At 41.2% G+C, this 26,055-nt stretch overlaps 2 protein-coding genes across 3 annotated transcripts; one reads left to right on the forward strand and one right to left on the reverse strand.

Annotated features, from left to right (window-relative positions):
• The first annotated feature begins 1,293 nt into the window (after positions 1-1,293).
• On the forward strand, positions 1,294-15,585 carry LOC118384465 (E3 ubiquitin/ISG15 ligase TRIM25-like). Of its 2 annotated transcripts, none has more exons than XM_035771026.2 (10): positions 1,294-1,423; positions 4,653-5,297; positions 7,023-7,118; positions 7,560-7,793; positions 8,070-8,241; positions 8,804-8,881; positions 11,279-11,305; positions 13,525-13,551; positions 13,770-13,945; positions 14,160-15,585. In XM_035771026.2, the coding sequence occupies exons 2-10, from the start codon at positions 4,671-4,673 to the stop codon at positions 14,523-14,525; spliced, it is 1,803 nt and encodes a 600-aa protein (XP_035626919.1). In that variant the 5' UTR covers positions 1,294-1,423; positions 4,653-4,670; the 3' UTR covers positions 14,526-15,585. The 2 variants fall into 2 exon arrangements, with proteins under 2 accessions (XP_035626919.1, XP_035626918.1); XM_035771025.2 differs by lacking the exon at positions 1,294-1,423 and adding an exon at positions 3,779-3,944.
• A 1,517-nt stretch (positions 15,586-17,102) lies between these two features.
• On the reverse strand, positions 17,103-25,818 carry LOC118384466 (NEDD8-conjugating enzyme Ubc12). The gene is made up of 6 exons (XM_035771027.2): positions 25,414-25,818; positions 23,634-23,728; positions 23,299-23,337; positions 19,202-19,305; positions 19,011-19,074; positions 17,103-17,359 (listed from the first exon to the last, which is right to left on the reverse strand). The coding sequence occupies exons 1-6, from the start codon at positions 25,526-25,528 to the stop codon at positions 17,237-17,239; spliced, it is 540 nt and encodes a 179-aa protein (XP_035626920.2). The 5' UTR covers positions 25,529-25,818; the 3' UTR covers positions 17,103-17,236.
• Positions 25,819-26,055: the final 237 nt, after the last annotated feature.

Consider the following 26,055-nt stretch of genomic DNA (forward strand, 5'->3'; position numbering starts at 1 on the left):
TTTCTGGGTAAGTCTCTAAGAGCTTTACAAAGCTTTACAAACCAGGATTGTACAATATTTGCCCATTTATTATTTAAAAATTATTCAAGCTCTGTCAAGTTGGTTGTTGATCATTGCTAGATAGCATTTTTCAAGTCTTGCCATAGAAGATGTTCCTAATGTTTGGTATACTCAGTGTATATTTGGCCTTGTGTTTCAGGTTCCTGGTCTTCCTGAAAGGTGGATTTGTCTCCCAGTGTCTTTTGGAAAGCAGACTGAACCAGGTTCTCCTTTAGGACTTTGCCTGTGCTTAGCCCTATTATTTTTATTTTTATCCTTTAAAAAAATACTCCCTACTCCCTGACGATGACAAGCTTACCCATAACATGATGCAGCCACCACCATGCTTGAAAATATGAAGAGAGTGACTCAGTGATGTATTGTGTTGGATTTGCCCCAAACATAACACTTGGTATTCAGGACATAAAGTTAATTTCTTTGCCACATTATTTTACAGTATCACTTTAGTGCCTTATTGAAAACAGAATACATGTTTTGGAATATTTGTATTCTGTACAGGCTTCCTTCTTTTCACTCTGTCATTTAGGTTAGTATTGTGGAGTAACCACAATGTTGTTGATCCATCCTCCAGTTTTCTCCTATTACAGCCATTTAACTCTGTAACTGCTTTAAATCACCATTGGCCTCATGGTACAAATACTTCCTTCCTCTTCCTCAACTGAGTTAGGAAGGACACCTTTATCTTTGTTGTGACTGGGTGTATTGATACCGCATCCAAAGTGTAATTAATAACTTCACCGTGTTCAAAGGAAAATTCTATATTTTTTTCTTATTTTTTTATACATTTTTTTACCCATCTTCTTTGCAAACCATTGGAAAACCTCCCTGCTCGACTGAGAGACCTTACAGATAAATTGTATGTGTGAGGTACAGAGATGGTGGTAAACACCATTATTTCACCCAGTTAGTCCATGCAATTTATCTGACTAGTTCAGCAAATGTTTACTTCTGAAGTTATTTAGGCTTGCCATAACAAAGGAGTTTAATACTTATTGACTCTTGACATTTCACCTTTCCATTTTTATTCATTTGTAAAAACATAATTCTACTTTGACATTATGGGGTATTGTGTTAAGATCAGTGACACAAAATCTAAATGTAATACATTTTAAATTCAGGCCGTCACAACAAAATGTGGAAAACATCAAGGGGTGTGAATACTTTGAGGGCACGGTAGTTGTTTCACTAACTCACCTGACTACTGTGCAAGCTGTTGTCAACCGTCACAACACACACCCACACACAATCACACATATACCTGACTAGCTGGAAGTACCTTCTTTGGCAGTGGTGACAGCAGCTTTGTAGGACAGTCACAAACTTATTTCATTCTTTCAACTCCATTGCAGAAGAAAGATATACGGTAAGTTTGTGTGTCAACAATTTTTGTAACAGGATCACGAGTAGCCGATAGCAATTTTTTACAAATATTATTTGTATGTGAAATATGCCTATGTACTGTATTACAATTACACCAATTGCTCATACAATGTTTTTTTTGTGTAGCAATATTGATTGTTGTACAGTTACAGTACTGTAAATACTATTATGTTTTCATTCCAACCAATATTCTGCCTGTTGACTGTTGATGTGGGTCAGATACGTTTCAAAATGAAACACAAAACTCAATAGTAGCATTATCATCAGAACATGTAACAGTGAACATCCCAGTTTGGCAGATACCATTGTTCCTTGGTTGACAATGGTTTAGTTACATAAGTTTCCAGGTAGACCTCAGTACAGGACAACCATTGACTGTATTTTATTTTCCATTCTTCACAGCCATTTACATAGACTTGGTTACATATGACCCTCTTCGTAACTTGTTGGTGAACAGGTTTGACAAGCTAGCGCCAATCGTGTAAAGTATAAAATCTAGTACCACAATGCATGTGTCTTGTCATTTTGGATGGTAACATCGGTGCGACTGGATACAGTAAATTAAACCTGGGCTTTGGACAGCCATTGGCTTTGGGCCAAACTGAGAGTGGCCGCATGAATGGGACACAAGAATCGGCCTTTTGACAGCCTGCAGTTGTTAGTAGTAGATTGGAGTAGATAAGACCTGGGATATTGTTTACCTGACTGGCAGGGAAACTTGAAAGCATGCCCACATGTTTTTGAGGTTATATAACTTATTTGTTGGATTCACGGATCACTTCATTTGAAAGGTCTTAGGGTTGAAAGAGTGATTTACTGCATCAAAAAGAGGCCATTGTTGTCTTTAAGCATGTATGGTATGACATCCACATTCACTCATGTCTGAGACAATCTAAGCCACACGCAACAAAACTGACTATAGTCTTATACAGAGATATGTTATTTTCCATTGTCTCAGATGTGAAGCCCTGTGACATCACAGTGTCCTGATCATTTCTAGGGTTACCGAGAGGAAAATCACTTGCACGCCACACAGGTAGATTAATGGTTGGAGAAGGGAGTCTTTTTTTTGGGACAAACTACAAAAAACGTAATGAGGAACCTGACAGATTGCATGTTACATTGGGTTGGAAAGCATCAGAAGTATGGAGTCCCCTGCCTCTAAGCGGAGAATGATACTATGGCAATGTTGGAAATCCAATGCCAGCCTGTCTGTCTGAAAATGAACCTGTGGTCAGAGACCTGTGCTCAAATGACAATGGAAGTACTGAAATCAGAGACTATTCTTCAGTGACTATTCGATTCTTAAAACATGGTTGGATAAAAGCCATGAGCTCACACATCAGTTTAAATTACATGGATGATGTTTGTCTGTCAGTCAGTATCATGGCAGAATAATTATTTCAACCTCTCTTGCATTTCCGTGCTCCCATTACGCCTATGTGGGGTAGAACAGTCTATTGTTGTGCTTTCAGGTGCACTGTAGGAATTCAGTTGAGAAATCACACACACACACAGCATAGGAGTGGGAGATAGTCTTTTGAAAATGTCATGGAATGCTGCAGGACCAGAAATATCAATAGACTCAAATAAAGAACGTTCTGAAAAAACAGACACAGACTTCTGCATCATCGCATTTCCCACGTTGTTTGTTTCGGGAGCCAATAAACTCCTTGCTGTGGTATGTGACTTGCATGAGTTCATGGTGTACAGTTCCTTCTTAACACCCATGGAAAAAAATATAGGCATGGCAAAGACAACCACATTCAGACAGTAACTGCTGTAGCGCCTATTGACGATAGTATCTTCTGACCGTTTGATTTTTGTTAAGAGCCCAGGTGCTTGCTCAAAAAGTTTACACGCATTGCTTGAGGTTCGGTTTTGTAAACATATATTTCATATTAGCAAGAAATACTATAAAAAAAAAGCTAAATGGTGTGTGGTAAATGTACCTTTAAAAAACAAAAAGTATTTCTTGCTAATATGAAAGATACGTTCATTGTGTTTAGGGTTAGGGTTCGCACACAGCCATATTTCCATTACAGCGATTGCTTACTGAAAACAGAGTGGACTACCTGTGCTAATTTAGCCATCTGCATCTCTAAACACGTGTGTAAATGGAAGATGGACGCCACAAACATGTTGTCACTGAAAAACACTGTCTGCTGCAACTGTGTAAAAACAGTGTACAGTGAGTGTGTATTCTGCATTTGTGAAATAATTTTTTTTATGTGGTATGAACGTAGAGGGATTTGTGTTTCTCGGAACGTACCGCAAATGAGAATCACGTTTAAATGGAGTGAGCAAAGGTAGCCAGCCACTTAGAGTGAATCAGCACTGATCGTAAACAGGTGTTAGGCCAATCCCGGTGGAGGTGGCCCACAATGCACCTGTGCATACCAGTGATAGTTTGTACACTGTCAGACACACCTCATCTTATCTCCAATCGACAACAAACAAGTCTGAAAACAAGCAAAAAAAATACTACTCTGGTATCGGTTAAGGTGTGTTCAGTTTATTCAAAAATATACACCTAGTCAAGTTTAGTTATCTTTTAGAATGCATAGTCAAAATGCTTGATAAATGTTGCGTAGGAATTACTATAACTATTTGTGATGCAACCCTTACTATTAATTGTTTATCAGCCCTTGTAATTTTGTGACCATCATTTGTTTGCCTTGTGAGGGATAATAGGCCTTGACCCATTCTAAAACGATCTAGTTGTGATTTTCAAAGCGGTTTCTGTTGGTGAGATTTTTCCTAACCTCTTCTCTGCAAGATAATATGCTGTTGATTGAGAAGTGACCTGAGGGATGTTAACTTGGGTCACCACCACACACACACACACAACAGCTTGGGTAGTCCTCAGACGGAAGGCCAAATTCTAAATTCCTAGCCTAAGTACTTGTCGGTTAACATTGACCAGCAGTAGAATTAGTAGGCCAGTTGTTGTGCTCTGTGTTGGTTATTGAACTGGTGATGGCAAATGTCTTCAACTTCCTTCAATACAATTAGGGCTACAACCACAAGGCCCATCTAGCCCGGTGACTATGATTGCTTAGTTATAGTTGCATGAGTCATCAGCCTCTACAACATGTCAATCTGGTTTATCGAACCTGTATAGGTCTAGTTCAATATTTGTGACATATGTGTTGACCTTTGGGACTAGTAGAAATGTTTTTGTGTGACCTAGTATGTTGTCTCACCCGTAGGGCTTCTGGTAGGAGAAAATGATGGCTGAGGCGGGGGTCCTGGAGATGTTTTCGGAGCAGGAGCTGACCTGCTCCATCTGCTTAGACCTGTTCAACGACCCAGTGTCGACGCCCTGCGGACATAACTTTTGCCAGGGTTGTATCGGAGGCTACTGGGCCTCCAGCACCACCTGCACCTGCCCGCTCTGCAAGCACCAGTTCCCCGAGCGGCCTCAGCTCAACATCAACAGAGTCTTCGCCCATATCGCTGAGAAATACAAAGAAGCTCACTACGGCACAGGAAAGCCGCACATGTCGGACGTGAATACACCGGGAGCCATAGCCAACAGCAACCCGTTCCTGGAGGAGATGATCAAATGTGATGTGTGTACAGGGAAGAAACAAGTGGCGATCAGCTCGTGTTTGACCTGCACGGCATCCTACTGCGAGGCCCATGTGCAGCCTCACCTGAACACGCCCTTCTATGCCAACCACCAGCTCCTGGAGCCCCGGGAAGCGCTTCGCGGCCGCACCTGCCCACTGCACCACCGGCTTCTGGAGGTGTACTGCCGCACGGACCAGATCTGTATCTGTGCCATCTGTGTGCTGGAGGAGCACCGCACACACCGCACCGTGTCCGTGCAGACAGAGCGAGTCAACAAACAGGTGAGAAGGCAAAGCAGCTTTCACATCAGGAGCTTGGAGCACATACCCCTTCAGAACCTCAATGGCCCAAGCAGCTCAAAGATGCTTTTGTGCCAAGGCTATGGTCTGAAGGCTACTTAAGGGTGTGATGTGTTTCCTGGGGTTGGATGTGTGCCTTTTAAAGAAAAATCATTTCATTCTTGTTCTGTGGTTGGTGTGCCCTAACAGACAATGGCCAATGAAGAGAGGGTAGTGTCAGATATTTTATTTAGGTTACTATTTTTTATATTACAACTTGTATGTTGAACCTTTGAAAGACTGAGTATTGGCTACGAGTTTGTAGGTCATAAGGGGACTCTCAGCTTCTTGCAATGCAGATGACATAGATAGATAACCCCTATGTAAACAAGCCACTAAAATCCCTTGTGCAATGCAGATTTTACTCTAAAGATTATCTGAGATGGGAGTTGTTTATGTTCTTGTCTAAGTTGCATCCACATTTCTAATGTAAACAACCTGCATAGAAATGGTGACTGGCTATTTATCTGGTTCGCTTTCAGATAACGGTAAAATCCTGAACCAAGAGGGTAAAAAAGTGACTGGGAACTGTGGAACTTTTAAAATTTACTAACCCATTACCATTCAATGACTGCGTCACAATTTGACAGCTGCCGGTTGCACTGTATTTTAAGTAATTAAATATAACATATGATCCTCTTTTTGGCTCTGAGCAGAAAACAAAGAAACAGCTGATTGCATAAATGTTTCTGAGAAAATGGGCCGCTCCATTGGAGGCCATCTCTATTTTGAAGATCTCGATTCTCTACTGCTACTTCTATGAGCAAACAAACTGGAAGGGTGCACACTGTGGCCTGGAATGTGTTATCAACAGGTATAAAGCTAAGGTTTGATTTACTGCCACCTGCAGTTATGGAATGTTTGCTCATGAGTATAATTCATTGGCTGATCCCTCCTGATGACAAGGATGAAATAATGTGATCCTTCCTTAACCTATAGGAAGTCTCATCCAGTTGATTACTTCAAAATAGATCCCCACAGTGGTGAATATATTGATAAAAGTCACCTTGTCCTAGAGAGATTCACACGGTTATCAAAAAGTCATGCCAGGGTAAGCCAACACAAAACACAGCCCTTATTTAAAGTGTTTTGAAAATCCCCTATAGGAATAATTAATTGTGGAGAAACTATTGGAACCATTTCCCTGTTTGACTGCTAGGTTTTATGGGTATTATGACTCGTACTGTGGTACGCTATGGTTAAAGTCCTCAATGGCGCTAAAAATGGGTTTAGGACACTAGAATCCTCATTTCTCTATGGGTTGGGCATCTGACTAAAAACATGAGCAATTTTACATGATTTAGGTCTAATCTTGTGGATAATGGGTTTGGCTCAAGGCAAATTAAATAACATGCGTGATTTTTTTGAATTAATGTATTTCATTATGTTGTCTGAAATGTATATGGCTATTTCAAAGGCAATGCTTTTCTATTTGCATCTAAAAAATATATTTTCTAGGGTATTTTTTTGGCACTTCAAAGCACATTTGACTTGAATGTGTTCCCTAAGAGCCTGTTTTAAGCAGAAACAGGACAGCAGCATTGTCTAGTTAGGACAAGTAATGAACTGGCATGATGCCAAATCTACTCTCAATGACACTGCATTCACATAATTGGTCTCTTTGTCTCTCATACTCCATCTCTTTACTGTCCTTTGTCTGTCACACAGAAACTCATTGGAAAGACGGAACTGGAGATTCAGAACCGGATTGAGGGGAAGCACTTCCGTCTGAATGCGCTCAAGAGCCGACTGGAGACCGTCAGGGTAGGCAGCTGATTCACAGGCCCCGACAGTGTATCAATATTGTGTTAGATGTATTTGACCCCTTCACTAAACCGCTTAACGTGTCAGGCTTCATATTCATCAGAGCACGCTACCATTCTGTCTAGTGTTAGGTGACCGTACCAACAACCATTACTCCCACTGCAGTGGCTATTAGCAGGTCAAGACAGTTTGTTTAGTCAACCAGTAGCTATTAGCAGGTCTAGACAGTCTGTTTAGTCCACCCAAATGATGTTTGCCATACCCCTGTTATGATACATTACAGAAACTATTACAATTTTTTAAAACACACGTTTTAGGCTTGATGAACCACACATTTTTCAGTTGTGTGACCTGCGATCACAATAATGACCATAACTGGAGAGAAAGAAACTGACCTTAAATCAGTGTCGAAGAGCAACTTAATCCTTCTGTTTTTTCTAGAACTATGCACGGGGTGAGATGTCGGAGGTGGAGCAGTTGCTGGGGGAGCTGAGTCGCTCGGTGGACAGGATCCGTGAAGAGCTGGTGGGCGGGATGGAGGAGAAGCGGGCGTCAGTGGAAACACGGGGGGAGGGGCTAGTGACCCGTTTGGAGGCGGAGCTTGGCCAGCTGAAGGTGCGGCGATCCAGACTGGAAGCCCAGGCCACGTCTGAGGACCACATTGGCTTCCTCCAGGTACGGAGGGAATGTGTTTTAGCTGAGGCACCTTTTATCATTTGTGGATGTACTTCATTTAGCTTATCTGATGTAACAGTTGGGTGGGGTTCGCACTTTGAGGGCAATGGGACATGCAGCTGGTGTCCCACGTGTACATTCCAATGGCCTCTACTTGCAAGCTATCAGAGATATTACCAGAGTCCACTCCACGTCCATTCCACTGATGTTCAACTCTGAACTGTAAGTCTTTCAATTAAACATATCTGTCAATGCCTGCTGTCAACCCACTTTCAGAGTTTTGAGGAGGCGAGTGCCCCCATACAGGCAGACTCTGACACCCAGGAGTTGGATGCCGAGGCAGAGGTGTCACTGCATTTCTCTCTGGGGGAGGTGAAGGTGGCTCTAGGGGAATTGAAGAAGAGTATGGATGAGATCCGCATGGGGGAGGTGCAATCCCGAAGCTCCCGTGAGTAGCACCATCATCACTTTCATTGTTTTAACCAATCTCCTAATCACCATAGTCATATCATCATTATTTATTATCCTCATTATCCTTTTCAAAATGGACATCAAATATTCATAATGGTAATTTCGTTTTAGACATTTTTGTCTTTCTGGGGGAGGGGTAGATTATTTGCATCATTTCCATAACGTTCATCATATCATTACCAAAAATCCCTACAACATGATTATTTTGTAAAGAAATCATCAGTTGTTCCCTTACTGTGGTTTTCGGGTGAAGTTTCTCATAAATGACCGAGTTGAAGATATGGAGAAAGGTATTCTGAAAGTAGTCGGTCTAGTCTGTAAGCAGTCAAAATACCATTCCTTCTCAAATACCTCATGCCAATAGAACTCATTCCTTCTGTCATCCATCGGTCAGGTAAAGAATGAGTCATTCACAAAAGTGGGTTGTAAAAATACCAGGAGGAACACATGAGGAAACACAACCTGCGTAACTATTATCACACTTGGCCTGAAAGTATAATGCACTGTATGTTGTGGACCAACCTATCTGTTTGTTTCAGTTACTTCCCTACGGGAGAGCGACAGTATGATGAGTATACAGACACTACGGACCACTAAGAGTCAGTGGTCTCTACGAGGTGGGTCAATTTTAAATTGCGTCTCGTGTATATATATATTTTAGTACCAGTCAAAAGTTTGGAAACACCTCCTCATTCAATTGTATTTATTTATTTTATTACCATTTTCTACATCAAAACTATGAAAATCATGTAGTAACCAAAGTTGTAAAACAAATCTAAATATATTTTATATTTGAGATTCCTCAAAGTAGCCATCCTTTGCCTTGATGACAGCTTTGCACAATCATGGCATTCTCTCAACAATATTTATTTACAGGGGACAATGCACATTAATCATCAATGTTACAATAATGCAACATGTGAATGTGCAAGCCTGGTCATCAAGAATCTGCATCTACATACTGCTTAAAGCTATCCAGGCTAAATCAATTATGCTTGTATATGATAACGGTGGTAACTGTTTGGTTTGTTATCAGAAATCTTTAGTGTTTGTAGAGTGATTTTCAATTGGTTTCAGAATAGTAGTTCCTGCTTGTCACCAGCATGTGAGGCAATATCTCAAATGTGAGAAGATCATTCCATGCATATATAGTTTGGTGGCCTCCAGAGGAAAGAAATGTTATTTAATAGTTTTGATGTCTTCACTAAAAAAAGTATTTAGACCCCTTGACTTTTTCCAAACTGTTACATTGTTGCAAATGTATTATATATATTTATTTTATTTATTTAAATAAATCACTTGTACATAAGTATTCAGATCCTTTATTCAGTACTTTTAAGCAGAGATTACAGCCTCGAGTCTCCTTGGGTGTAAATACTACAAGCTTGGCACACCTGTATTTGGAGTTTCTCCCATTCTTCCTCAAGCGCTGTCAGGTTGGCTGGGAAGCGTCGCTGCACAGATATTTTCAGGTTTCTTCAGAGTTGTTCGATCTGGTTCAAGTCTGGGCTCTGGCTGGGCCACTCAAGGACATTCTGAGACTTATCCCGAAGCCACTCCTGCATTGTTATGGCTGTGTGCTTAGGGTCGTTGTCCTGTTGGAAGGTGAACCTTCGCACCAGTCTGAGATCCTGAGCGCTCTGGAGCAGGTTTTCATCAAAGATCTCTCTGTACTTTGCTCCGTTCATCTTTCCCTCAATCCTGACTAGTCTCCCAGCTGAAAAACACATCCCCACAGCATGATGCTGCCACCACCATGCTTGACCGTAGGGATGGTGCCAGGTTTCCTCCAGATATGACGCTTCGCATTCAAGCCAAAGAGTTCAAACTTGGTTTCATCAGACCAGAGAATCTTGTTTCTCATGGTCTGAGAGTCTTTGGGTGCTTTTTGGCAAACTCCAAGTGGGCTGTCATGTGCCTTTGACTGAGGAGTGACTTCTGTCTGGCCACTCCACCATAAATACCTGATTGGTGGAGAACTGCAGAAATGGTTGTCCTTCTGGAAGGTTCTCAGATGTCCAGAGAAACACTGGAGTTCTGTCAGTGACCATTAGATTCTTGGTCACCTCTCTGACCACGGTCCTGCTCCCCTGATCGCTCAGTTTGGCCAGGTGGCCAGCACTAGGAACCCTCTTAGAGGTTCCAAACATCTTCAATTTAAGAATGATGGAGGCCCCTGTGTTCTTGGGGACCTTCGATGCTGCAGACATTTTTATGTACCCTGCCTCAGATCTGTGCCTCGACACAATCCTGTCTCGGAGCTCTACGGACAATTCCTTCGACCCCATGGCTTGGTTTTTGCTCTGACATGTACTGTCAACTGTGGGACCTTATATAGACAGGTGTGTGCCTTTCCAAATCCTGTCCAATCAATTGAATTTATGTAAGGTGGACTCCAATAAAGTTATAGAAAAATCTCAAGGATGATCAATGGAAACAGAATGCACCTGAGCTCAATTCCTAAGTTTCGTAGCAATAGGTCTGAATACTAATGTACATGCATACATTTGCACATTTCTAAAACCTTTTTTCACTTGGTCATTATGGAGTATTGTGTGTAGATTGCTGAGGAATTGTTTTTGTTAATATATTTTTAGAATAAGGCTAATACAATGTGGAAAATGTCAAGGGGTCTGAACTTTACGAAGGCACTGTATTTTCACACTGATTGGAATTATACTGTGACATTTTTAAATCTATGATAAAGCACTTTGTGTAAGAGCTGTTTTGAAAAGGCCTCCTGAAACCAGATTTTGTCCTACTCTCTGCCAATAATAGCAAGTTTTAAAGGGACATCTCTACCATTAAGCTCCTCCAATTAGGTCCGTCTTGGACCACTCTGACAGTCCTAGCTAAATTATTTCTTGAGAAATAGCATTTTAAATGAAAACAAGGTACAGTACTTAATTGTTACCCAAAAATGATTTGATATTGAGATGCAAATGGCTGCATTAATTCTGTACTCACACATACTTCCATTAAACAATATGTCTTCATGTTTCTTCTCCCCTCAGATCTAAAAAAGATCAAATCTGGATCAGGTATGTCTGTCTGCACTTTTTGAGCTCTTCACTCCAAAGATTTCCTTTTGGATTAATGTCTCGGACCCATGTGATTGAAGTATTGGGTAATGAGATGGGATATTTTGCAGAGGCTTTGTTTTGGCTTAAAGGAAATGTTAGACAAAGGTCAGGAGTTTGTTGTAAAGGAAAAAGCTTAAAAACCTAGTTTACTTACTTAAAATACAATTTTTAAGAAGATTGGTGCTTGGTGATTCCCAATGCCTCTTCTAAAGAAGTTTTAAAATAACTCATTTGATGTAGGCCTAGATAGATTCTGTCGTTTTTTTCACTTCATATATTTTGACGATGTGTGCTATTTTTTTTAACACGCACATCTAATAGAACATCTTCCCCCACCTTCACAATGGTTCACCAATAGTTTAAAGGCCCAGTGCAGTCAAAGTTGTAAAAGTGTAAAAAATGTTGCTCACTAGCCATAGTTTTATGCAAGTAAAGTCGTACAGTATGAAAAATGCTGGAAACGGGACAATTTGTAAAATGCTAACAGAATTTTAGTTCGACATGGTTGGATTTTTTTAGTGTCAGTAAAATTATTTAGGCAAGAAATGCAGAAATATTGACAACCATCATATTGAAGTAAACGTGGAGTCACTTGATGATATGGCGTGTGGTCCTCTTGCTATGTCTTGGAGAAGCCATGCAATTTATTGGGCTACAGGTGAAAGAAGTTATGAACTTCACTGTGCACTTTCAGTACCCTGTGATTTTGACATTTCCTTTCCAATAAATATTGAGTGTCTTATTCTGGTGACGTGATGCTTGACTGCTGTCTGGCATACAGATACTCTCCCTTTTTATCCATAATAATGTCATCATGTTGAGTAGCCTACCCGCACAGTATCTGTGAGCTGTTGGCTAGAGCACGCGTGCCAAGACCAGAGTAGGCACATTTGCTATTTAATGCAACAGTTGGAAATACATTGAACATAAAATTTTTGTTCGTGGCGTGGAAATTTCCTCTATTTACCAAATCATGGGAGCAAACCACACACACACACAAGTCGGAGTTAGTTATCAAAGTCCATCTTTAATTATATGAGCTCTATCACAATCATGTGACTCTCAGGTAATTCAGTGTCTCTCAGTGAATTCTCTGAGAGCCCCCTTACAATGCAACTGAGATCCTTTAATAGCAAAGAACACACATAGTCAGACAGCATAGACATAATAAATCATTCAGCTTTGTCTCCTTACTCAAACCCCAGAACTCAAACCCCTGAACCATAAACCAATCCTCCATATCAACAGGCATATATCAAATTGTCATTTAGATACAACCAATCCTGGACAAACTCACGGAGAGGAGAATGAGGCTATAGGTTAAGATAAAAGGGAGCATGAGAATGATTCCAGACACTGCCATCCTTCTTTTCCCCGATGGGAAAAGTAGGGAGTGACTGATGCACACACAGTGGAGCAAAAGATATGTTTACACATGATGACACTTTGACCTCTCCCCTCTCTGCGGCCCATGCAACTTAGTCTTGACATAGAACAGATAACTGCAACCCCGCCACAAAAATAACATTCTTGATGAGAAGTAACTTACAAACATATGATGAATATAAAACATATGTTACCAACAAATTCTGATTATTCCACGACATTCGGTACCTGAAAACTTAAACGGGGGAAAAAGTACCCACTGATTTTTATCCACAAAGTGAGTTTGGTGAAAGCACACTGGTGGGAAATGCATTATAAAAAAAAAAAGGGGATTCTAGAATACTTGCATATAATATATCTGTCGCTAATTGGATGGAAACCTAGTTAGTGTTATTTCCTGATAGTTTCTGGTTGGAATTAATCGACACAGGACCTTCTAATCAACCTGTTTGCATGGGTGGGAGTTTTGCCTTGCCTGGTGATTACACCAGGCAGTAAATGGATTAATAAACAATAACAAAGAGTTCCAAACTTCTCTGCCAATAACAGCTAGTTTTCCCCTCCCCACTCAGATCACTCCCAGACAGTCCTAGCAAAATTCTTCCCTGATTAGGTTTTTATGCTAATTTTGTCCATTTTTTTTATGAAACACGACAGTAAGGTACTTAATTGTTACCCAGAAATGATTTGCTATTGATATTAAAAAAAAAAACGACGGCTTTAACTAATCAAACCAATAGTAGTTTCTATGTATTGGAAAAGAGACTCACCGTAATTACTTTTTCGTACAGGGCTGAAGAAGATACAGTCTTATTTAGGTGAGTTGTTCTTAATTCTAAATACCAACCTGTCCTGGTCTTCTCTACCATTGCTTTTACTGTATTACTGGGTGTAGTGATTGACTGTTTTCCAATAAAGCTCTCCAAATAGTCTGTTTTACAGAAGACACCATCTCACTTTCTTTTTGATTCCTAACATTATTCGGCTGTGGCATTCACACCAGAGCCTTGACCTTTTTGTGTTCCTTCTCATTCAGAGGATGTGACGCTAAACCCAGTGACGGCGTACCCCTTCCTCATCCTCTCTGACGACAGGAAGCAGGTAAAGAGAGGAGAGAAACTGCAGTTCTACAGGAACAGCACCCAACGCTTCGACGTCTGGTCTTGCGTGCTGGCCAAAGAGGGCTTCAACTCGGGGCGACACTACTGGGAGGTGAGAGAGCAGGGGTCAAGGGTTGGGGTATCTCATAGAAATTGGAGGGTGGAAGAAATTACAAAATAGTGGCTAAAGTTTTATTATTATTAATCTATTTTGGCGTTTGATGTTAGAAAAATGTATGTTTTGCAGGATTCAACCTTGCATGCTCGTCCCCACTCAACTTTTGTCGGTATCAATTTCTCTTTCTCTTTCTGTCTCTTCATCTCAGGTGAATGTGGGTGAGAATAAAGACTGGAAGGTGGGCGTGGTGCGGGAGTCAGCCCAGAGGAAAGGGCTGTTTGACATGAGCCCTAATAGTGGTTACTACGCCCTCTGGTGGGGGGGCACCCACCTGCGCGCCCTCACTATTCCGGCCCTCACCAAGGTTAAGACATCGGTGCGCCTCCGCAGAGTGGGTATCTACCTGGACTGTGAGGAGGGTCAGGTGACCTTCTACAATGTCAAGACTGGCTCGGAGGTGTACAGCTTCAGCGTGCCTGAGTTCTCTGAGAGGATGTTTCCTCTACTGGGCACTGGGGACAGGGAGGTGCCCCTGGCTCTCATGATCACACAGTGTAGCAGCGTGCCCGAATGAGAGGATAGTGAGAATGAATGGTGAGATGACATGAGTGTGTGCATGCATAGACAATTTATGAAAGTGAAAATGTGTTTTAGGGTGAATTTTCTTGAAGATTAAAGTGTGGTTAGCTTGGATGAGTCAGTGGGAAAGTGAGTGCAAGTTTGAGTGGATGATGAACATATTGGTGAAAATATTTTAGGTTGATTGTGCTTGAAGATGATGTATGTGAGATGGCAGAAGGGGACCAAGAGAAATGGAGTCGTATGGTGTGAAAATAAGATGGAGAGGAGTCTCATCTTTACATTTTTCCTGCGACCTCCAATTCAGCTGTTGGCATTGTCCAGTACCCACTGAACATTTGACTCATTGCTCACACACTGGTTCACAATGCACTGAAAAGCAGGTGATGGGGCAAAACACTTGTGGAATCTTTTAATTACTTCATGGTCAGGAATCAGTCAGAATTGATATCTGAAATCACAATTGTACACTTGTATTCTAACCCTCTTCGTTGTCACAATTTTCTAATATTTGTGTCAAAATGGCTTCAGTCTAAGGTTCTTATTTATCTTGGTGGATAGGTCCTGTTGGGGATATCTTTTGTATTGTTCAAGGTTGTTTCACACTAACTCAGGGTTTCCCCTGAGGGGTGCAAGTTTTTTTTTTTGCCCTAGCACTACACAGCTGATTTCAACTAATCATCAACCTTTGATAATTTGAATCAGATGTGTAGTGTTAGACAAACGTGCACCCCTTGCGGTTCCGAGGACCGAGTTTGGGAAATGCTGCACAACCTACTTTTGTTCTATATCTGGAATTGAATTCTGTCCTATTTGCAGCATTGTGTACATGTTTTACAGTTGTCAGAATGGTGGACGATGATCATAGACATTTGCTTAATGACTATCCTTACACAATTCAAGTGGACAGCTGTGAAAGATGCTATTAGCTTGTAAGGCTATTTACAGCAATGAGTTGGTAATTTATTTTGTGGCAGTATTGCTTGTTATCGTCTGTTCTGTCCCATGTGTTTTTAAATATTTTAACAATAAAAATGTATTGGGTGGAAAAAATACTTATGTTTTACAGTTGGTCATTGTAACTTTCCATTATTGTTCCATGGGGCTCCTGAGTGGCGCAGCATCTCAGTTCGAGGTGTCACTACAGTCCCTGTTCTGAATCCAGGCTGTGATTGAGTCCCATAGGGACACAATCAGCCCAGCGTTGTCCTGGGTAGGCCATCATTGTAAATAAGAACTTGTTCTTGACTGACTTAGCTGGTTAAATAAAAGACATCACTACAGCTGCACTAGCTGCTGTTGATTCCAGCCACAAGAGGGTGCTGGAGTGCAAGAGCAGTCTTTCCGTCATCCCTGCTCTTGGATAGCCATTCTATGCAGGCGCAAACTCAAACCCAGCATTTCATGAGATGCACCAAACTCCCAACATTGACAAATGCGAAGAGCATGGACACTGCGTCACAACAGCTCAATTATAATGGAAAGCGGTATATTGCGTCGGTCCAGGACAAAGTCAATAGTAGGGGCTACTAATTGCGTCTTTGTTCAGCTGATCCTGTCACTGTTGAATCCGAGCCACTAAAGTGAGAACGCATGGTTTGAGAAATCTAAATCACCACTGGCAGCCGTGAGATGATTACATAACCAAATCACGAACAGAGCCTTGACCGGTTAAATGGGCCTGTGAGTAAACTATCACTGTTTTATGGCTTCAACATTCCAGAAAAATAACCATTCACTACCATTGATTTGAGCACAGCCAAAGTGAAAAGGTACAATTATTATTGTTATTGGTTGTATAACTCATGTTTCAAACCCTAAACCAAGGTTCGAGTTTGGTTATAAAATACACCTTTATTGACATATGCTGTAATTTGTATAGACGCAAGAATTATCAGTTCATACTTTATTTAACATAATTCATATTGCAGTCATTGTGAACAGCTGGGATTTCAATATACACAATAGAATTGTAACATTGTCACCCCCCACCCTCCCCAATGAAATCTAATGCCCACCCCACCCAGAAAACCATAACAAAACTAAAAAGATCTCCCAATACCACAACAGCCCTGCCTGCATTACTGATCCTGTCAATCTATGTCTGCGTCTGTCCTGTCAGTCAGTCCTCTGCCAGTGTGTCTATGGCCTGTATTATGCATCTGGGTTGGTATGTGTACCTGTCTGAAACACGTGTGTGCATGTGTCAGTAGGCATGTTGTTGAGGCGTGTGCGTGCGCATGTAAGTTTTGCCACCAAGCATGTGTGCGATCCGTCAGGTTCAGAGCTGTAGTAATCAAGAGGCGCTCGCATAGCGTTCAAAACATACAACGCAATTCTTTTGTAAAAGGGAGCAAGAGGTGTCTAAGTGCATATCTCGTCTGTGTGTTTTTGTCCTTGTCCACGAGTGGGAGGATCAGTTGGCATGTCTATCAAAATAACAACTGTGGGCATCAGCGTAGTGGCATTGACCGATTCTCTGAGCGACATTCACTGACCATCCAAACCTGTCATCTTTACCTTCGGACCCCCTCCCTTCCCCCGAGTGACCCCCCCCCATACTTTCCCCTCCCGGCCCCATGGACCCACTCCCTCCCCGACCACTCAAGTCTGTGTGTCAGTCAGTGTCTCAGGTGTAAACGGTAATGCATCTTGGGAAAAAAAAGAAGAAAAGCGACATGGGCTAGGAGCTATTTGAGACACCGCTCAAAATACGTGGCGCCCACATAACCCCCGCAGCGACCGCTGGACATTCTGCTCAAAGAGCCGTCGGTTCGTCTGCAGGACCTCCGCCGCCTCTTTGTTCAAAGGGTCCTCTGGATTTGGCTCCTGAGGAGGAGTAGAAGGGTGTGGTTATTTGCCAGCTGTTCCTACCTGCTCCAACCAGTTGACCAATCTTTCAGAATCTGAAAGTCATAGCCAAGTCATAGGGCATTCGGAAATTATTCAGACCCCTTGACTTTTTCTACAATTTGTTACGTTATAGCCTTTTTCAAAAGTGGATTAAATAGTTTGTTCCCCTCATCAATCTACACACAATACCTCATAATGACAACCAAAAATGTAAAAAAATGTTTTTGTTCATTTACAAAAAAAACCATTTACTTAAGTATTCTGACCATTTACTCAGTACTTTGTTGATGCACCTTTGGCAGCGATTACAGCCTTGAGTCTTCTTGGGTATGACGCTACAAGCTTGGCACATCTGTATTTGACGAGTTTCTCCCATTCTTCTCAGCAGATCCTCTCAAGCTCTGCCAGGTTGGATGTGGGAGTGTCGCCTAATAGCTATTTTCAGGTCTCCAGGGATGTTTGATCTGGTTCAAGTCCGGGCTCTGGCTGGGCCACTCAAGGATATTCAGAGACTTGTCCTGAAGCCACTCCTGCGTTGTCCTGTTGGAAGCTGAACCTTTGCCCCAGTCTGAGGTCCTGAGAGCTCTGGAGCAGGTTTTCATCAAGGATCTCTCTGTACTTTGCTCAGTTCATCTTACCCTCGATCCTGACTAGTCTCCCAGTCCCTTAAAAATATCCCCACAGCATGATGCTGCCACCACCATGCTTCACCATAGGGATGGTCCCAGATTTCCTCCAGACGTGACTATTGGCATTCAGGCCAAAGACGTCAATCTAGTTTCTCATGGTCAGAGTCTTTAGGTGCCTTGTGGCAAACTTCAAGCGGGCTGTCATGTGCCTTTGACTGAGGAGTGGCTTCAGTCTAGCCATAAATCATACCATAAAGGCATGATTGGTAGAGTGCTGAAGAGATCGCTGTCCTTCTGGAAGGTTCTCCCATCTACACAGAGGAACTCTGGAGCTTTGTCAGAGTTGCCATCTGGTTCTTGGGCACCTCGCTGACTAAGGTCCTTCTCCCCCGATTGCTCAGTTTGGCCGGGTGTCCAGCTCTAGGAAGAGTATTGGTGGTTCCAAACTTCCATTGAATGCTGCAAAAAGTTTTTGGTATCCTTCCCCAGATCTGTGCCTCGACACAACCCTGTCTCTGAGTTCTACGGACAATTCCTTCGACCTCATGGCTTGGTTTTTGCTCTGACATGCACAGATGTGTGCACCTTCACAAATCATGTTTACAACAGGTGGACTCCAAGTTGCAGAAACATCTCAAGGACGATCAATGGAAACAGGATGCACCTGAACTCCATTTTGAGTCTCATAGGAAAGGGTCTGAATATTTATGTAAATAAGCTATTTATGTTTTTATTTTTAATATATTTTCTAAAATGTCTAAAAACCTGTTTTCACTTTGTCATTATGGGGTATTGTGTATAGATTGAGGGAAAAAAGATTGAATACATTTTTAGAATAAGGCTGTACCGTAACATAATGTGGAAGAAGTCAAGGAATCGGAATACTTTCCGAATGCACTGTACATCCTGCTACATTCCTGATTCTAAGCATGGTGAACAAGGAAGAGTAATCAAACTATGCTAGGCAAAATTGGAAATAGGATAATCCCTGTACTCACTAGAAATAGATACTGTAGTCCATATATGATGGAGTTCACTGTCAACACAGGCTTCCAGTCCTCTCTGTAAGAGAAAAAGAGATGTTAAAAGACACTGCTCGATATAATAGTAAAAATGTAGAATTCTGTACTCATTCTGAATTATCAAACGAGACAACGAAAACAAAGTGACCACCGTGCAAGTGGTGTACCTCAAGATATTTAGGCAGACATTGCCCTCCAGGTCAATGTTCGGGTGGTACACCATTGTCTCACACTTGACCTTCGGGGGGTCATGAGGGTAGCCCTGTCCTACCTGGAAAACAGAGCAGTCACAAGAAGTCAAAGTAAGATATTCTCTAACCTTATTCACTTTCTTTTGACTAACAACTGAGTTATTAACAACATGCTTACCATCAAGAGTCTTAAAGACATGATCGGGAACTTTGGCGACCACAAAGTATTTTTTAAACATCACACTTTGGGCTGAATATGTCAATGTGTAGCTCATACATGCATAATCTATAATCTGAATGACTGTTTTACCTCAATTAGCCATGAAATCCCTAGTTTGAAAGGAACTGCTTTTCTGGAAGCTGTATTCCACCATTTTCCCTACATTTTCCACCAAGTGAGCCAGCCCCTAGCAATTTGAGTTCTAGCCAATGAACTTCAGCCCTCGCCACTCGAGTGAGAGCTAGCAAGATGCACACACAGTCGAACCAGAGAGAGAGAGAGAGCAATGACATGGTGCACATATCTTCACTTACACTGAGTGTACAAAACATTAAGGACACCTGCTCTTTCCATAGAAGTACCAGGTGACTCCAGGTAAAAGCTATGATCCCTTAATGATGTCACTTGTTAAATCCACTTCAAAAATCAGTGTAGATGAAGGAGAGGAGACAGCTAAAATACGTTTTTTTTAAAAGTCTAGAGACAATTGAGACATGGGATTGTGTGTGTGCCATTCAGAAGTTGAATGGGCAAGACAAAAGACTTAGTGCCTTCCGAAAGTATTCATACCTGACTTACTGCATATTTTGTTGTGTTACAGCCTGAATTTAGAAGAGTACTTTTTTCCCCCTCACCCATCTACGCCATAATGACAATGTAAAAACATGTTATTTCATTTTCAACACATTTGCAAAAATGTCTATCTAATTTACACATGTATTCACACCCCATAGTCAGTACATGTTAGAATCACCTTTGGCAGCGATTTCAGCTGTGAGTCCTGGGAAAGTCTCTAAGAGCTTTGCACACCTGATCTGTACAATATTTACCCATTAGTTATTTTCTAAATTCTTCAAGCGCTGTCAAAACTTGTCATTGCTAGACAACCATTTTCAAGTCTTGCCATAGATTTTCAAGTAGATTTAAGTCAAAACTGTAATTCGGTCACTCAGGAACATTCACGGTCTTCTTGGTAAAGCAACTCCAGTGTATATTTGGCCTTGTGTTTTAGGTTATTTTCCTGCTGTAAGGTGAATTCATCTCCCAGTGTCTGTTGGAAAGCAGACAACCAGATATTTCTCTAGGATTTTGCCTGTGCTTAGCTCCATTCCTTTCTTTTTTTTATCCTGAAAAACTCCCCAGTCCTTAACGATTACAAGCATACCAAAAACATGATGCAGCCACCACTATGCTTGAAAATATGAAGAGTGGTAACTCAGTAATGTGTTGGTATTGAATTTGGACCAAACATAACACTTTTCAGGACAAAAAGTGAATTGCGTTGCCACGTTTTTTAAAGTATTACTTTAGTGCCATGTTGCAAACTGGATGCATGTTTTTGAATATTTTTTAAAATTATGTCCAGACTTCCTTCTTTACACTGTTAATTACGGTATTATTGTGGAGTAACTACAACGTTGTTGATCCATCCACAATTTTCTAATCACAGCCATTAAACTCAGTAACTGTTTTAAAGTCACCATTGGACTCATCTTGAAATCCCTGAGTGGTTTCCTTCCTCTCCGGCAACTGAGTTAGTAAGGACGCCTGTATCGGTGTAATGACTGGGTGTATTGATACACTGTACAGAATAATTAATAACTTCACCATGCTCAAAGGCATATTCAATGTCTGCAATTGTTTTTTTTGTACCCATTTACCAATAGGTGCACTTCATTGCAAGGCATTGGAAAACATCTCTGGTCTTTGAGGTTGAATCTGTGTTTGAAATGCACTGCTCGACCGTACAGATAATTGTATGTGTGGGGTACAGAGATGAGTTAGTCATTCAAAAAGCATATTAAAACACTATTATAGCACAGTCAGTCCATACAACTTATGTTTTTTTTAAATTTTTTTTTTTACTAATGAACATATTTAGGCTTGCCATAAGAAAGGGGTTGAATACTTATTGACTCAAGCCGTTTAAGCTTTCCATTTTTAACTCATTTGCAATCATTTTGAAAAACATAATTCCATTTTGACATTATGGTGCATTGTGTGTAGGCAAGTGACAAAAAATCTCAATTCAATCCATTTAAAATTCTATAACAACTAAATGTGGAAAAAGTCAAAGGATGTGAATAGTTTCTTAAGGCACTGTAAAGTGCATTTGAACGGGGTGCCAGGCTTGTGTCAAGAACTGCAACGCTGCTGGGTTTTTCCATGCTCAACAGTTTCCTGTGTGTATCAAGAATGGTCCACCACCCAAAAAACATCCAGCCAATTTCACACAATTGTGGGAAGCATTGGAGTAAACATGGGCCAGCATCCTTGTGAAATGCATTCAACACCATGTAGAGTCCATGTCCTGACAAATTGAGGCTTGGTGGGGTGGGGTGGGTTCAACTCAATATTAGAAATATTCACTATTGTAAAGTGGCTGTTCCACTGGATGTCATAAGGTGAATGCACCAATTTGTAAGTCGCTCTGGATAAGAGTGTCTGCTAAATGACTTAAATGTAAATGTAAATGTAGAAAGGTACTCTTAATTAGCGTATGTGATATAGCAAACAGTTTTCAGAGGCCTCTTTTGGCTCGTGAGCTTTACTTTCAGAACTACTGGCTAAAAAGTCCAGGAGAATCTCTGTAAGGCATTTAGAATCAGAAAAAAAACAAAAAGAGAACAGTTTTATGTAAAAACATGCAGCAGCACAACTTTTGTTAAAGGTCCAGTGCAGCCATTTTTATCTCAATATAAAATTATTACTGGGTAACAAATAAATACCTTACTGTGATTGTTTTCAATTAAAATGGTAAACAAGAAGCCAAAACAGCTTCTTAGCAAAGAACAGTTTCTCAAGCAAGAAATTTGCTCGGACTGTCTGGGAGTGGTCTGAGTGGAGAGGGGAAAACACCACCCCGTTCATGAAAATGGTTCGCTCCTAACAGACAGTGGCCTGCTATATAAAGCAGGCAGACAGGCATTCTGATACTGTTTGATTGAGTATTAGAATGGGCTAAATGAGTGACCTAAGTGACTGAGTGTGGTATGATTGTAAGCGCCAGGAGCGCCGGTTCCAGTACCTCAGAAACGGAAGGCCTTTCACGCATGATAGTGTCTAGGGTTTACTGAGAATGGTGCGACAAACAAAAAACATCCAGTCAGCGGCAGTCCGGTGGGTGAAAATCACTCGTTGATGAGAGAGGTCAAAGGAGAATGGCAAGAAATATGCAAGCTAACAGCCGGGCCACAAACGAAGCAGTACAGAGGTTTGCAGAACGGCATCTTGGGACACACAACTCGTCGGTCCTTGTCACGGATGGGCTACTGCAGCAGACGACCACACTGGGTTCCACTCCTATTAGCTATAAACAACAAGAAGTGCCTCCAGTTTTCACGTGATCACCATCACCGGACAATTGAGGAGTGGAAAAATATGACCTGGTCCAACAAATCCAGGTTCCTGTTGATTCATACTGATGGCAGAGTCAGGATTTGGCGTAAACTGCATGAGTCCTCATCCTGCCTGGTGTCAACGGTACAGGCTGGTGGTGTAATGGTGTGGGAACTGTTTTCCTGGCACACATTAGGTCCCTTGATACCAACCAAGAATCCAGGCTGGAGGCAAAGGGAGGTCCGACCCAGTAGTAGGTGGGTCTAGCTAATAAACTGGCCACTGAGTGCATATAAAACACAGGGAAATCACGTTTCTGACTGCACTGGGCCTTTAACCATTCAATACTGATATTAAAAACATCAAATACCCAATTGTGACCCTAAAAATACCACAAAACAATAGCTATCAAGCAGGTGTAATTGGCATTAACAACAGTTTAGTGTGAAAGTAAAGAAGGATGTAGTGACTCATGTCGTCCCGATGTCTGTACACCCACATTAAGCCCCCTTACCTTAAAGCTGAAGACAAACTTTCCCCCTTTGTAAAAGCCCTAAAAAGAGAGAAAATAACCTGAGAATGTGTTTACATACAGGTTTCTATGAATGCTGTTCATAGACTGTTTGGTGGGTTGGCATGAGATAATGTCAATGTACAGTGCTAAATAATACATTGTGTACCAAGTATTTATCCTTGGATATTAGTTGATAGGCCACTATGTTCGCATTACAAACAATTAATTAGTTGCAACTGTACAAGTTTGAGTACAATAGTTAAATGTTTAATAAACACATATGACATATTCTCTCTGACAAGTAGCTACAGCTTGTTTCAGGAAAGAGTGAAGACCTCGTCTGGTGAGATGATGAGTTTGAAGTTGAGCAGATCATCTTGGTCGGGGAAGACGATCTCGCACGTCTTTGGGAGGTTCAGCTCATTGATGTCTGCAAGGAGAAAATTAATGTCTCAATAAATAGCAGACTTCTTGGATAAATTTCCCTTCAGTGGCATGCATGAAACCTGCCTGGCAGAAATATGAAAACCAAAGTGTTCTTATCTGCTTCTTTTTTTTTTTACGGACAAAAAGTGGGGTGTAAATGGTATTGAAGGCACCCGAGCAGCACAGTACAATGATTCCTTCTGAAGTGCTGGGGTGATCCCACACCTGTGGTGGTATTTTCCCTCTCACTCTGAGGTCTTTCAAACTGTAATGGTTGCCCTGCAGTAATTTCCTATATTCTGCTTTGAATAACAACTGACACGTTTAATATGCGAACAGAGTCAGTTCATTTCAAAAGGAGGAAAACCAATTTGTGACTATGTGGTGGTCCTTTAGCCTAAAAGCTAAACAAAATTCTTTAGGTATATAGGTCCCGTTGGTTTTTAGACAGCCTTCATTCACTATGAAATGGAGATTAGCTTAGTCTTTCAAAATCATGGGCTTCAGTCAAACTGGTTATCTTATATGGGGTCCATGGTGTTACAAGGATCATGAACCAAACAAGTGAGCCATTTGAACAAAATCGCCACACTCATCACAGGGGTGGTTTGAATTTCATTATCCATGTATCTGGGGAAATATTTGTTGATATGGTTGTGGGGGGCTTTTCAAAGCATTTCCTCTTTTTGGATAGCTGGAAATGTCACATTCTCTTTTGAATCAATGTTATTAGCTAAATACCTGGCTTAACAATCCTGCAAATACTTTAAAAGGCTGAGGTTATATATTTCTTGCCATCCAACTCCCAGTCTGTATTTCACTGTTCCAAATGGCATGTGTTCTGTCATGAAAGGTATGAAACGTTTCAATGTCTCACATGTATCTTTTGTATTGACAACATTAACTAGCCTATCTACATGTGTACACAGTTACTTTGAGACATACAGTGGACTGCAGCACATTGGCCAAAAACTGTTTCTAACCAAAGATAAGTGTGGCAAACATCCTGGCTAGTGATAGCTGTACTGACTTGAAGTAGCTAACTAGCATAGTACAAGTTGCTGACTAATGAAAAGCAAAGGTTACTTTTACGTTACTCAATAACATCAATAGTGATATCCACAATAGTTTAAGACACGTTTGTGATAATCTGTTAAATAATGAACGACTATACCCACGTTTTTGAGCTAGTTAGCATCAGACAGAAGTAGCAAGTTAACTAACTTTATCGGCTTAATGGGTGTAGCTACTGGTAGCTTGTGTTCTCTTTTGCACAAACTGCTTAAGTGACACATCTAAATTGAAACACTGATAACGTGGCTAATTACTGAACAAATACCGTTATTTGTTCAGCTAGCTAACGTTATCTAAGTCACTGAACTACCAGGGCAAATTAACTAACAAGGGTGCTAATTAACAAGAAGTGTTGTAAATATGAGTTGATTCCCTGGCTTCACCATCTTCTGGCTGCGACGTTTGAGTTTTGTTTTCATAATAGCTAGCTAGCTAACGTTAGCCAGATGGCTAGCTAGCTAATTAGTCAACTAGCTAGTTCAGCCTCCTATGGCAATACGGACCCGTTTTTGTCGTTTGTCATGTATTAAACACGTGGACAGACACGTTAATTAAACAAACATGTTCGTGGTTTAAAAGTAGACCATCTGCTTTTAAAGAAGCCAGTTAGCCTACCTTTCTGTATTCGAAGCTGGGCCGCGCTTGCTTTTTTACCCCCGGCTCCTGTTCTGTTTCCTCCAGCAGATTCCTCGTCTTTCTTCTGCTGCTTCAGAGAAAAGAGCTTAATCATCTTCAATTAGTTTATTGAAGATCTATGTTTCAGGTCCTTCAATTAGAAACAGCTATTTGTCTTAAATTTATGGAGAGTTATGACTCAATACAACACCGTAATGTTGTTGGAGCCGGTGCGTCTCAGCTACAATATCGGAAGACTAGCTGATAGCCTAGCTCGGTAGCACTGGTGCGTGAGACAGTAACGTTACGATGCCAAGGTAGCGAGTGTGAAAGAAAGGGGAGTTCTGAAAGAACAGTGGCGGTACACAAACTGGATCAGTTTGTTTCTGTTGATAAGAAATCATTGGATATTGCCTAGTTGGGCTACTCATATTCATAAGCTTTATTTAACTTACACTCACGTTGGAGGGTTAGAGACTGCACATGTTCATGTTTTATGGTTGAGGAACAGCACCCTGAAGTGTCAAAGGATAAAGCAAAACAGAAACTATTTCATTCAGATGTACAATGTTAAATCCGTGTTGTACATAGCTTACACAAAATAATAATGCAGGATACACATAGCTATGTGTTTACAGCACC

The sequence above is a fragment of the Oncorhynchus keta genome, chromosome 5 (genome assembly GCF_023373465.1).
Source record: "Oncorhynchus keta strain PuntledgeMale-10-30-2019 chromosome 5, Oket_V2, whole genome shotgun sequence".
NCBI classification, from domain to species: Eukaryota; Metazoa; Chordata; class Actinopteri; order Salmoniformes; family Salmonidae; genus Oncorhynchus; species Oncorhynchus keta.